This window comes from Myotis yumanensis, unplaced genomic scaffold (assembly GCF_028538775.1).
Source record: "Myotis yumanensis isolate MYYU_CA2020_CCGP unplaced genomic scaffold, mMyoYum1.0.hap1 SCAF_5, whole genome shotgun sequence".
Taxonomy (NCBI): Eukaryota; Metazoa; Chordata; class Mammalia; order Chiroptera; family Vespertilionidae; genus Myotis; species Myotis yumanensis.
In genome coordinates, this window is record NW_027223756.1 from 81,312,959 (window position 1) to 81,325,281 (window position 12,323).

At 46.5% G+C, this 12,323-nt stretch overlaps 1 protein-coding gene across 1 annotated transcript in view; it reads left to right on the forward strand.

Annotated features, from left to right (window-relative positions):
- Window positions 1-12,323, forward strand: part of ADGRE1 (adhesion G protein-coupled receptor E1) — a 56,288-nt gene that overhangs the window by 7,867 nt on the left and 36,098 nt on the right. Inside the window, exons 3-6 of the mRNA XM_070413904.1 lie at window positions 4,415-4,561; window positions 6,904-7,059; window positions 7,184-7,303; window positions 9,584-9,730. Coding sequence (XP_070270005.1) covers window positions 4,415-4,561; window positions 6,904-7,059; window positions 7,184-7,303; window positions 9,584-9,730 — 570 coding nt within the window. The remainder of the gene's footprint in view (window positions 1-4,414; window positions 4,562-6,903; window positions 7,060-7,183; window positions 7,304-9,583; window positions 9,731-12,323) is intronic.

Sequence of the window (12,323 nt, forward strand, 5' to 3'; positions counted from 1 at the left end):
TGGGCTGCAGATAATCCAAAGCTGGTAGCCAATGAGGGGGCACAGCCGGGGTAACGACCAGGTCTCCCGGACTCCTTCCCGGCATCAGTTCACTCCACTTTGCCCTTGTCTTGCATTCTGACCCGAGGTGTGACCTGGGGCAGGTTGAACCGATGCTCCTGGGCCTCCCTTCCCACATCTGTACCCTGCGGTGGTAGCAGGTACCAAAAGGAGGTTGACCGACAATCCCAACTGGTCCCAGACTTGGGGTGTGAGGACCCGGGACACCGGACTTTGGGTGCTAACACCCTGAGGGCCCTGGAAAAAGACTTGTTCACCTCACCTCGCAGTGTTATTGTGGAGACTAGAAAATGCGTGGAAGGGACCTACGAAAGGAAAGTTCTGGTTATACTTTAAAAGCTCTCTCTGCCTAAGTCATGTTTTTTGCTTAGGGTAATGAAGTGACCACCAGTTAAGTTGTTTTGCTCATGATTGAGCATCGTGTGTGTCTCAGATGGACTGTTGAGTGATCTTTGGCCTGGTCTCCCCGCTCCCTGCCCTCCCAGCAGTGGCCAGATAGCACCTGTGAGCATCTGAGTTGGTCTTGTCCTTCCTCTGCCCAGAGCCCTGTAGGGCTCCCACCTCCCTCAAGGTAGAGCCGAAGTTCTCCCCAAGGCCCACAAGATCCCACATGACCTGCCCCATCCCTTCCCTGCCCTCACCTCCTCCCTCCCTCCCTCTGCTCCAGCCACATGGGCCTCATTGCTGTTCCTCCAACACACCAGGCCCAGTCCTGCCTCAGGACCTTTGCATATACTGGGCCTTTTACCTGGGATGCTCTTGCCCTGTCTAGACACCTGGATCCCTCCACCATCATCTTTGTGTTTCAGCCCATGTGTCATCTTCGCAGTGACTACCCTATTTTTGTTATTGTATGACTCACCCACTCTCTGAATTATCTGCTCTGTGATGGTTGATAATTTTGTGTGTCTTGTTCCGCTGTTGAGTCTGCCATGCCTAGAAGAATCCTGGCATATAGTAGGTATTTGTATTAGTCAGGGCTTTCCAGAGAAACAGAACCAACAGGATGGACATCTACATATCTTGATATATGCATTCATATATGTAAAGATATACTACAAGGAGTTGGCTCACTTGGTTCCAGCGGTTGGCAAGTCCCAAGATCTGCCCGGTGAGGTGCACAGGTCTTGAGTCAGGAAAGGATTTGGGGAACCCAGCAAAGGTGAGCACGGCTGATGGGACAGGGCAGGAGATGAGCTGGAGAGGTTGGCGGGCGCTCAGGCTCAGGGGACTGGGCTGCTGTTCTGGTTGGCGGCCGACTTGAGCTGGGCAGATAGCGCTAGAGGAAGAAAGCTTTGGGGAGCTGAGCGGGGAGACCACAAGTGGCGATGTGCCGGAAGTCTGCAGAGAGAAAGGTTGGCTCTGCAGATGAAAGAGGAAGCTGGAAATGAGAAGAAAGATACAATCTGAGTGCAGGAAAGGGAAATAACAAAACATTTGCAGAAGGCAAAAAACCCTGGCTCTCAAGATCCTAATCATGATAATTCATCTATGACATTTTCATAGCACTTTTTATAAAGAGCTTTCCTGTGATATCCCATCCTACCAGTTGATGTCGGCAATACTGTTGACCCCTCTCTTTCACGCCCCCTACCCAACCCACTGGCAAATCCTATTGGCGTTACCTTCGGAATAAATCCGGAATCTCTTGCTTCCCGCTGCTCCCACCGCTCACCTGGACAAGTGCAGACGCCTCCTGCCTTGCCATACTGCCTCTGGTCCTCTCCAGTTCATCTTCCCCACCCGTGGCCAGAAGGTCATGTAAAACCTGCCATGTTGTGCCCCTCCTCTGCTCTAAACTCTCCCATCTCTCTCTGATAAAAAGCTGAAGCTTTACAATGGTCTAGCTGCTAGACTCTAGCAGATCCTACATGATCTGGCCATCCCTCATCCGCTCTGCTCCCACCACACCAGCCTCCTTGGAATTCCATGAAATCGTCCTTTATCCTTGCCTTTTCCTCTGCCTTAAATAGCTCCCTAGCCCACTCGCTCACCTCTCTCAGGTCTTTGCTCTGATGTGACCTTCTCAGTAAGGTCTTTATGACTGAGTAACAACTGTGTTCCAGGCGCTGTTCTATGCATTCAGGACACGGCAGTAAACGAGTGATACAAATCGCCACCTTCTTGGAGCTCACAGTCCATCAGGGCAACAGACTTGAAACAACCAATTCGACAAGTTTTTCTATAGAATTGTCTTAGGAAGGGCATGAAAATGTCTTCCATTTCCAGCCGGACCTACCTCTTCTTGCGTAGCAGTGGTGGAAATCATGCTCTTTGAGGGTTAACAGGCCTGGCGCTGCCACTTGCCAGCTGTGTGTCCTTGGGCAAGTCATTTAACCTCTCTGAGCCTGTTTTCCACATCTATGCAGTGGGAATTGTATCAGTTTCCTATTGCTGCTGTAACAAGTGACCACACACTTGGTGGCTTAACGCAGCAAGAACATTATCTTACAGTTCTGGAGGTCAGAAGTACAAAATGGGTCTCATTGGGCTGAAATGAAGGCATCGGCAGGGCTGCGTTCCTCTCTGGAGGTCCTGGGGGAGAATCTGTTTTCTTGTCTTTTCCAGCTGCTAGAGGTCAACTGTATCCCTGGGCTCGTGTCCCCCTTCTCCATCTTCACAGCCAGCAATGGCTGGCCGAGGCTTTCTCTCATTGTATCACTTTGACTCTGCCTTTCCTGCCTTCATCCTTCACTTATAAAGACACTGTGATTACATTGGCTCCTCCTCGATAATCCAGGATGACCTCTGTATCAAGGTCATCTGATCAGCAATCTTAATTCTATATGCAAGCTTAATTCCCCGCTTTTGTGTAGCATAGCATATTCACCTGGTCCAGGGATGGGACGTGGTCATCTTCAGGGAAGCCATTATTCTGCTGACCATAGGAATGATAATATCAAGTGAGCATCTTCCTTAACGCCTGGAGCCTGCTCCTATCTGTGGCTTTGTCCTCCTGGATCTCAGTGTGGCGAAGAGCTAACCACACAAATAACTGAGCAGTTATAATTGTAATGAATGTCACAAAGAAGGAGCACACGTAGTTAGGGGGGAGTCAGGGAAGGCTTCTTGAAGGAAGTGACATTTAAGTAAGACCTGAAGAATAAATAGGAACTGGTTAGGCAAAGCAGAGGCAAAGGGAACAGCATGTGCAAAGGCCCTGTGGTGGGAAAGCTAGAAATGGAGACTGACGTGAGATGAGGCTTAAAGATGTGGTTGGGTCTAGTCACTGGGGGCTATTTGGGTCATGTTCAATAATTTGGATTTTAATTCTGAGTGCAACAGGCAGGATTATAAGGAGGGGTGGGGTGGATAATCAAGTTTGCATACAGAGATGATTGCAGGGCTTGATGAGGGATGTAGGACTAATTGTACAATCCAGAGGAAGATCTGTACCAAACATAACCATGGAGACGGAGAGAAGTGAGTAGATGCAGAATGATAGTTGGGAGGGAGAGGGAGAATCAAAGGGGGAGAGACTCACTGATGTGTGGGTAAGGGCTACACAGGGAAACTGAGGTACAGAGGTGAAATCACATGTTCCAGGGTTCGATTGGCTACAGTGTATCTCAGGCCTCCTCTGACCTGCTGAGTCAGCATCTGATATTTCAAGCTCTCCTGGGGATCCCAGGAGAGGCAGAGGCTGCTGATCTGCGACCACACTTGGAGTAGCAAGGGACCAGGTCAGTGCATCTCACACTTCCATGGGCCCACCGATCATTCGGGGATCTTGTTACAGTGCAGCTTATGATTCAGCAGATCTGGGTCAGGGCCTGAGATTCTGCTTCCACCAGGCTTCCTACTGGTGCCACTGGTCATGGACCACACTTTGAGTAATAGGACAGAGATTTATTCTCTCACAGCTCTGGAGGCCAGAAGTCCAAAATCCAGGTACTTCCTCTGAAGGCTCCAGGGGGAGAATCTGTTCTCTGCCCCTCTCCCAACTTCTGTTGCCAGCCTTCCTTGGCTTGTAGACCCATCACTCTAATCTCTGCCTCCGTCATCACATGGTCCTCTCCCTATGTCTCTGTACCTCTTCTCCATTGCTTAAAAGGACACCAATCATGTCAGATGAAGGGACCATCCTACTCCGGTATGATCTCATCTTAACTCACATCTTTTTTTTTCTTTTTTGCTATAGCATTCCATTTTAATATTTAATGTTAACTCACATCTTAATGACATCTACAAAGACCAAATTTCCAAATAAGTTCATGTTCTCAGGGACCAGGATTTAGGACTTCAATATGTTCACAGGGGACCCAAAAACAGTTGCCTTCTTGTTCTCCCACTGGTTTTCCCTGCACCTCCACTCTGGTGCTGTAACACAGGATCTTCTTTTTCTGCTGCCTAGATACGAATGAGTGTTGGGACACCACCACGTGTCCAGCTTATGCCACCTGCACCGACACTGTGGGAAGTTACTACTGTACTTGTAAACGAGGCTTCCTGTCCAGCAATGGACTGATGCAGTTCAGAGGCCCAGGGGTGGAATGCAAAGGTGAGTGCACACCTCCTCAAAATCCTCTAGCATTCAGTAGAAAGTTAGGTGGAAGCTGGCAGATGCAGGTACTTTGTTCCTCCCCCCCAAACATTATTTCCTCCCACCTTCCTTTGCTTGCTTCCTTTTCTTCTTTTTTCTTTCTTTCTTTCTTTCTTTCTTTCTTTCTTTCTTTCTTTCTTTCTTTCTTTCTTTCTTTCTTTCCTTCCTTCCTTCCTTCCTTCCTTCCTTCCTTCCTTCCTTCCTTCCTTCCTTCCTTTCTTCTTCCTTCCTTCCTTCCTTCTTCCTCATTCTCTCTCTCTCTCTCTCTCTCTCTCTCTCTCTCTCTCTCATGATTCCTGGTCATTAAAATTTGCAACAATTAAAGATTAGCATTATAATAAATAAAAAATAAAGAACATGCTATTTATCAATATCCACTGATTTCATGTTGGGGACCCTCCTTCTGCCTCTCGATGTAGATGATAAGGTTTTCTAACACTTATTGAGTGCCAGGCCCGTGCAAGGGCTTTAGGTGCATTTCCCCATGTAATCGAGTGTAGCAGTGGGATGCGTCTCCATTGGGAAGATGAGGAAATTGAGGCTCCAAGAGCTGAAATGACTTGTGTAGTGTCATGCAGTTGAACTGAAATTCAAACCCAGGTCTTTCTGACTCTAATGGTGGTCTCTTCACACATTACTTATTTGCCACACTCTAGTTGTGAGGTGTTGGGGAAATGAATTTAATCTTTCCAAGCCTCAATGTTTCTATCTGTAAAATAGGTACTAGTATTTAAGAGCATCTACCTCCAAGGATAGTTGGGAAGATTAAATGCAATAATGTTTGCAGTGTGCTAGGCTCATAGACAATTCCAAGAGCTACTATTAACATAAATAATATAAACTCAAATAGTTCCCAGAATGAGCTAAGCTCTTTGTCTGCATTTCTTATATTTAGACCCCAATTCTCCTCTTGGCAATAAAGATCTGTCTGTGCCTTTGAATAAGATCAGGGGTCTGTAAACTTTTTCTGTCTGGGGCCAGGTATTTTGGAGGTTGTAAGCCTTACAATCTCTGTCATGACTTCTCAATGCTCCAGCTGTATTGCAAAAGCAGCCATAGATGATACATAAATGAATGGATGTGACTGTGTGCTAATAAAACTTTGTTTACACAAAATGGATGTGGTGGACTGAATTTGACCCGTGGGCTGTAGTTGGCTGAATAAGATAAATCATTTCTATCATTATAGCTCCCAGGGAGCCCCAACCATCTTCCTTTGCGCTATAGTTCATGGATTATTCAGTGAGCTCAGTAGTACTGATGGGCCCTGGTTTTTAAATTTGGGGTGAAATGAACATTCCTCATCTAGAAAGTGATGGATACTACAGCCAGGATTTTGTCCACTCTATATCTGTGACCCCCCAGTACAATGCATCAATAGATATTTGTGAAATGAAGGAACATGTTATTCTTTATGTCATCTCCAGATTTTATCATCCTGTTATTGACACTTAGGTTGTTTCTAAAGTTTCATAACTTCAAGCAAAGCTGAGATGAATATCCTTGTGATCTTATCTTGGCAGACAGTGGAGTTCCAGATTTCTCTTTAGGAGAGGTGCAATTTGCCAGGAGAGAGCTATAGGAGATTTGCCTCGAAGTTTTATTAGCATGAAGGTACATAGCAAGTGTTCGTTTAGGGTGGCTTGATAGAGCAGGGCCACCCCATGGTACCACAATTGCACAATTCAATGGGTGCTTCAATGAGTAAGTTCCTAGAGGTGGTTTTGCAAGGTGTTCTCGACTGGGTAATAGACAACTGCAAACTTAGTGCCTAAAACAATAACTATCATTTATTTTGTTCATGAATGAATCCACAATTGGGGTTGAGTTTGGTGAGAACAGCTTGTCTCTGTGCCACACAGTGTCAGTTGAGTTGGCTCATGTGGGAGTTAGAGGACCCACTTTGAAGAGGGCCCACTCACATGGCTGGCAAGCTGGTGCTGGCTGTTGGCTGGCTGCTCCACCAGGCCTGTGGGCTGGAGGTCTTAGTTCTTCTCCGCACGGGCTGCTTTTTCATGACTGGTTGGGCTTCCTCACAGTATGGCGGCTGAGTTCTAAGAATGAGCATCTCAAGAGAACAATGCATGCTTTTTTTTATAACCTTGAGTGTCACTTCCTCCATAGTCGAAAGCATGCTCAGATTCAAGGGGAGGGAACATAGACCTGCTGCTTGATGAAAGGTGTACCAAATTCGTACTAAATGAAGGGCATAAGGAATGGAAGACTTTATAACCATCTTTGAAAATAGTCTTTTATACAGGATGAGGCAGATTTGTAACTCTGGCCCTTTCTCTGTCTAGATGTAGATGAATGTTCTTCAAGTCCCTCAAAATGTGGTCCTAACTCAGTCTGCAAAAACCTGCCGGGAAGGTACAAGTGCAGCTGCTTGCCTGGTTTCTCTTCTCCCACTGGGGATAGCTGGAGCCCGGGAAAGCCCGGTCATTTCTCCTGTACAGGTAATGCTCCTGGGCTCTGCATGGGTCTTTGGTGGCTGGCTAGCTACCACTGAGTTGGGCACATGCGTATTTAACCTTAGACAGCCAATCTTTTGTCTGCTCACTCTCCTCTGCTGCTCCTCAGACATCGATGAATGCCTCGACAGTGGAGTCTGCCCAGAGCATTCTGAGTGCGCCAACTCTTTGGGAAGCTACAGTTGCCACTGCCAAGATGGATTCATCTTTAACAACTCTCTCTGTGAAGGTATGGAGGACCTGCTCTTCTTCATTTACCTACTTAACGAAGCATCACTTCATTTGATGATCCTATGAGAGAGGGTTGCTGATCCTCATTTAAGGCTGAGGAAATGAAGGTTCAGAGAGATGAAGTCACTTGCTCAAGGACACACAGCCATTAAAGTGGAAGAACTGGGATTTGAACTCCTGTTGAGATCTTACGATGAATTAAGCAGTGGGGTCAGGAAGTACTTGAGAGTATGGGAGGCTCTCAAGTGCTCTTTCTCCCAGGGGACATTGGCCATGTCTGGAGACATTTTTTATGGCCACAACTGGTGGTGATGGTGGGGTTGTGTGTGCTATTGTCATCTAGAGGGTAAGGCACATTACAAAGCACAGGACAGCTTCCCACAATCAAAAATCATCTGATGGTGGGCAATGGTGCACTGGCCACCATAACGAGAAATTAACTTCAGGCTGAAGAACGAAGCAGGCAACTCCATAGAATATGACAGAATTTATTACAGGTTACTTACTTACGGGAAGATTAGATCAGAACAGACAGTCCGCACAGATTATTCCCCACTTCCAGACCCCTGTTCCATTGCTTTTGTATAGTATAACTCAGACACTAATGATCGACAAGAGAAAGGGACAATGAATGCAGTACAGCAATGCCAGGGGCCATACCTCCTTGTGGTCTTGTGACAGATGGCCAGTTTGATATTTGTCTTGGTTGTCATGGCATTCTGGCCATTACTAACGAAAATATTTGTGGCCAGAGTTTAAGGAATATAGATATTCATCAACTAGAAGGCTTTGATCTGCTTGCTAAGGACAGTGAGGTTAATCACAGCATGAAACTTAAAATGAAATGAGGTCTGGACGCAAAAATGGAGTTGGTTTTGTTCACACCTACCTCCCTACAAAAATGATCCTGTCCCAAATGTCAGTAGTGCTAAGGCAGAGACACTCTGTTGTAGGGAGACCCAAACTTCAGAACTTTCTCCTAAAAGGTGTTTCAATTAAGACCTGAGAGTTTCCCTTGATCCTCTGTCTCCTTCCATATTGAATCAGTCATCATGTCTTGGGTGACTGACCTGGTAAATGGTCTGGAATTTCTCCATTCTTCCCCATCTTTGGTCCAAACACCATATGGTTTACAGCAGTCTTGGTCTTGCTCTTTGATTCTGCCCCCCACATTGCAGTCAGAATATTCTCACCAAGAGGCAGGGAGTCTGAATTCTCCATGTTCATTTGGAGAGAGTGACTGCATGACATGCTCAAACCTCATTATATTCTCTTGGCTTGGAGCCAGAGATATTTGAAGTCAGTCCATTTGTAGCAGTTAGCTATTGCTGACTAACAGATGACCCTGAAAGTCAGTGGCTAAAAACCACCCCCATTTATTTAACGCTCAGTTCCATGTCTTGGCAATTGAGGTTGGGCTTTGCTGGCCAGTTCTTTGGGTCTCAACTGGAGTTTTTCATGGGTCTGCAGTCAGCTGGGGGTCAGTTTTGCTGATCTTGGCTGGGCTGTCCACATATCTGGGGCCATCCATCTCTCTTCCACTTTGTCTTTTATTCTTCGTTAGGCCAGCCTAGGGCTTGTTCATATGGCAGAAACCTCAAGAATGAGCAGAAACAAACAACCCTCTATAGCAGTGGTTCTCAACCTTCTGGCCTTTTAAATACAGTTCCTCATGTTATGACCCAACCATAAAATTATTTTTGTTGCTATTTAATAACTGTAATGTTGCTACTGTTATGAATTGTAATGTAAATATCTGATATGCAGGATGGTCTTAGGCGACCCCTGTGAAAGGGTCGTTCAACCGCCAAAGGGGTCGCGACCTACAGGTTGAGAACCACTGCTCTAGAGGTATAAGTTTGGAACTGATACCACATCACTTTTGCTGCATTCTATTGACCAATGCAAGTCACTGGGCCAGCTAGATCCAGGGGTGGGGGAACAACTCCACATCTTACAGAAAAAGGAGTGGCTGAGCCCACATCCCAGGGTGTAGGTACAGGGAGCAGTGAAAGACCATGAACACCTCTGTAATCTATGATCGTTATGTTTTGAAACTATTTTCCACCCTTTTGTTTACACACTGTTGGCCAACATTTATTCTCCCCAGGCGCATCTCACTGCCCGGGAGGTGAGGCAGAAGGGGGAACATGGGTATTGGGGAGCAGCAGCACTGTGTGCCACCTGTTAGGAACATGTAGAGGGGGTCTCCTGCTTGCAATCTCCTGTCCTCAATTCCGCACCTGCCTTGATCTGGGTTTTCATTTCCACTCATTAGATGTGGATGAATGTGCCGATCCCAGAGCTTGCCCGGAGCATGCGACCTGCCACAACAGTTTTGGAAGCTACTCTTGTGTCTGCAACCCAGGATTTGAATCCAGCAGTGGAAACAGGAGTTTCCATGGCCCAGGAGGGATGTGTGAAGGTAGGTGGAGGAGTCTTTTGGTGATCCAGGTCCAAGCCTGTTTGCAAAGACAGCAGTGGTGGGGCAGGAATCAGGGTGGATCTCAGCTGAGTTCAAAGCCCTCATCTACAAAGGGGAAGCCAATCATCATTCATTTTTTCTTTTATTCACTCATGCACTCATTCAACAAATACTTCTGGAGCACCTACTTTATGTGAGGCACTGTTCTAGGGATGGTAGATACAGTGGTGAAAAACACTGACAAAATATTTATTTTCCTGTAACTTATCATCTCATGTGGAGGGAAACAGGTAACAAAAATAAATGCACGCATGTATTGTGTGTCTGGAATAGTTAAAGGAGATGAAGACAAATAAGGCAGGGAAGGCAGCTAGTGCTGGAGAAGATTTCTAATTTTATTAGAGCAAAGGCCACAATTAGAAGTGGGTATTTGAGAAAGATCTGAAGACACCGAGGGAGTGAGATATTGGGTATCTGGGGAAGGGTGTTCCAGGAGGAGGGAACAGCAGGTACAAAGGCCTGGAGGCAGGCTCTCAGCCAGGGCCCTAAGCTCTTCCATACGTGACCTCCTTCGGTCTTCCCAAGTGATATTTTATACTCATTTTTGAGATGAGGAAATAGAGCCTCCATTGTGGTGGAGTCACTCTTCCCATGTCAAATAGGCAGGAGTTAGGAGGGTCAGCACCTGAACTGTGCCTAGGTTCACATCCAAGATGTCCTGCCCTCCAGGCTTCCACTCTGATACATCTTAGTTGTTGTTATTATTATTAATAATATAGTGATACCTTGGAAAGGGGCTGGAATTCACCAGGGAAAGAAGGAGTGGATGAGTTTGAGTTCTGAGGGAACACAGGTGAGAGAGAAGAGTCTTCATGAACCTGCAGGTCATCAACGAATCTGGATCCCTCGTTATACAGGGAGTAGAAGCAGAAGATGAGGGAGGTGAGCTTAGCCGGGAGCAGGTTCTCAGGGTCTCGTTGGTTCTAAGGAGGAGTTTGGGATTTACCCTGAGTCATGGGAGCCTCTGGTTGTGTGCGTCATAGACATGCATTTGAATGCTTCCCTCCATAGCAATGAAAACGTGTGTAAGAAGGTGAGACAGGGCCAGGGAAACCCCTTGGCTCTGTCCCTGGTGGGCTGTTTACTGTTGTTATAGCCTCAGCTTCCTTCATCTTTATGACTTAGATCAATTTTCTGCTTAGATGTGGATGAATGTTCCAGAAACTCGACTCTTTGTGGTCCCAATACTGTCTGCACCAACATCCCAGGAGACTACAGTTGCTCCTGCCTGCCTGGGTTCATTTCGCCTGAGTTTTGGACCCCCAAGCAACCAGAGGGTTTCAAATGTACAGGTAATTCTCCCAGCCGTGAGGTGGACTTCTCAACGGTTGTCAAATGACCCTGAAACGCAATGGCATATAGCAACAACCCTCTGTTCTTGCTCGTGACGTTACAGGTTGGCCACATGGGTTTTCTGGGATACCAGGATGACTGGCAGATCTGAAATGGCCTCATTTGTGTGGCTGGTAGTTGGTGCTGGTCTCTGGCTGGGAGGTTAGTTGGGCCCCTAATTTTCATCGTGGGCCTTTCCACATGGCTGCTTAGGCTTCTCATGGCATGGCAGCTGGTCTCCAAGAAGGAACGTTCAAAGGGGCAGAAAGCAGAAATGCCAGTTCTCATAAGGCCTGGGCTTGGCAGTTTTCTAGCACTTTCTATTGGCCACAGTCCGGGCCAGCCTAGGTTCAAAGGAAAGAGAAATAAACACCCATCCCTCTGGGGGGACATTGGGAGGGAATGCTTCCACTGCATACAGGAAGTGAAAGGGTTGATGGAGGCCGTCCTCAGTGTATCGGCTACACTGCAGAACACATTTTATATTCCTCAACCCCCAGGGGAAATCATGCTTCTTTTAATTAGTCTATTTCTTCTTATTGATCTGCACTAGATGCTGACATTGTTAGAAGCAGAACAGTAGAGCAATAAAATCGAAAGGGACCTTAGAGAGGGTAATACAGCTCTAATGGCTCCTGGGAGCCTATTCAGGATCCTGATCAAGGGCAAGAAAGCCAAACCATGGCCTTCCACTCCACTTTTCGTCACACTATCACCTCTTTCATTTGTCTTACCTACTCAGGTTTCACTCCACAGGAACAAAGGTTCTCTTGGCCCGAAAGTTTTGAAATTCATGCACGAGTCCAGCTCCATATGCAAAACATAAATTCCCTCCCTGCTATTTCTGACAAGAGCTTGCCTAGTCAAGGCTTCAATGTGTCTGGAAATGGGAAGCTCACTCTTTGGTTAGAGATGTTTTCTGTAACACCAAGAGGAAAACCACTTCCCCATGCTTTCCAGCTGTGGGCCACTTCTATGCCTTTGATGACTCCAAATTAGTCTATGTTCGTATCATAAGGACATCTTGTCCCAGTTCTCCATGGTAATGTCCAGTGCAGTGTGCCACATACCTGCTTAAGTGACTAGTGGATGCTGCTTGTTTACTCTTTTTTTGTTTTTGTTTTGTTGTTGTTAATCCTCACCTGGGATATTTTTCCATTGAATTTTAGAGAGAGTGGAAGGGAGGGGGAAAGAGAAAGAG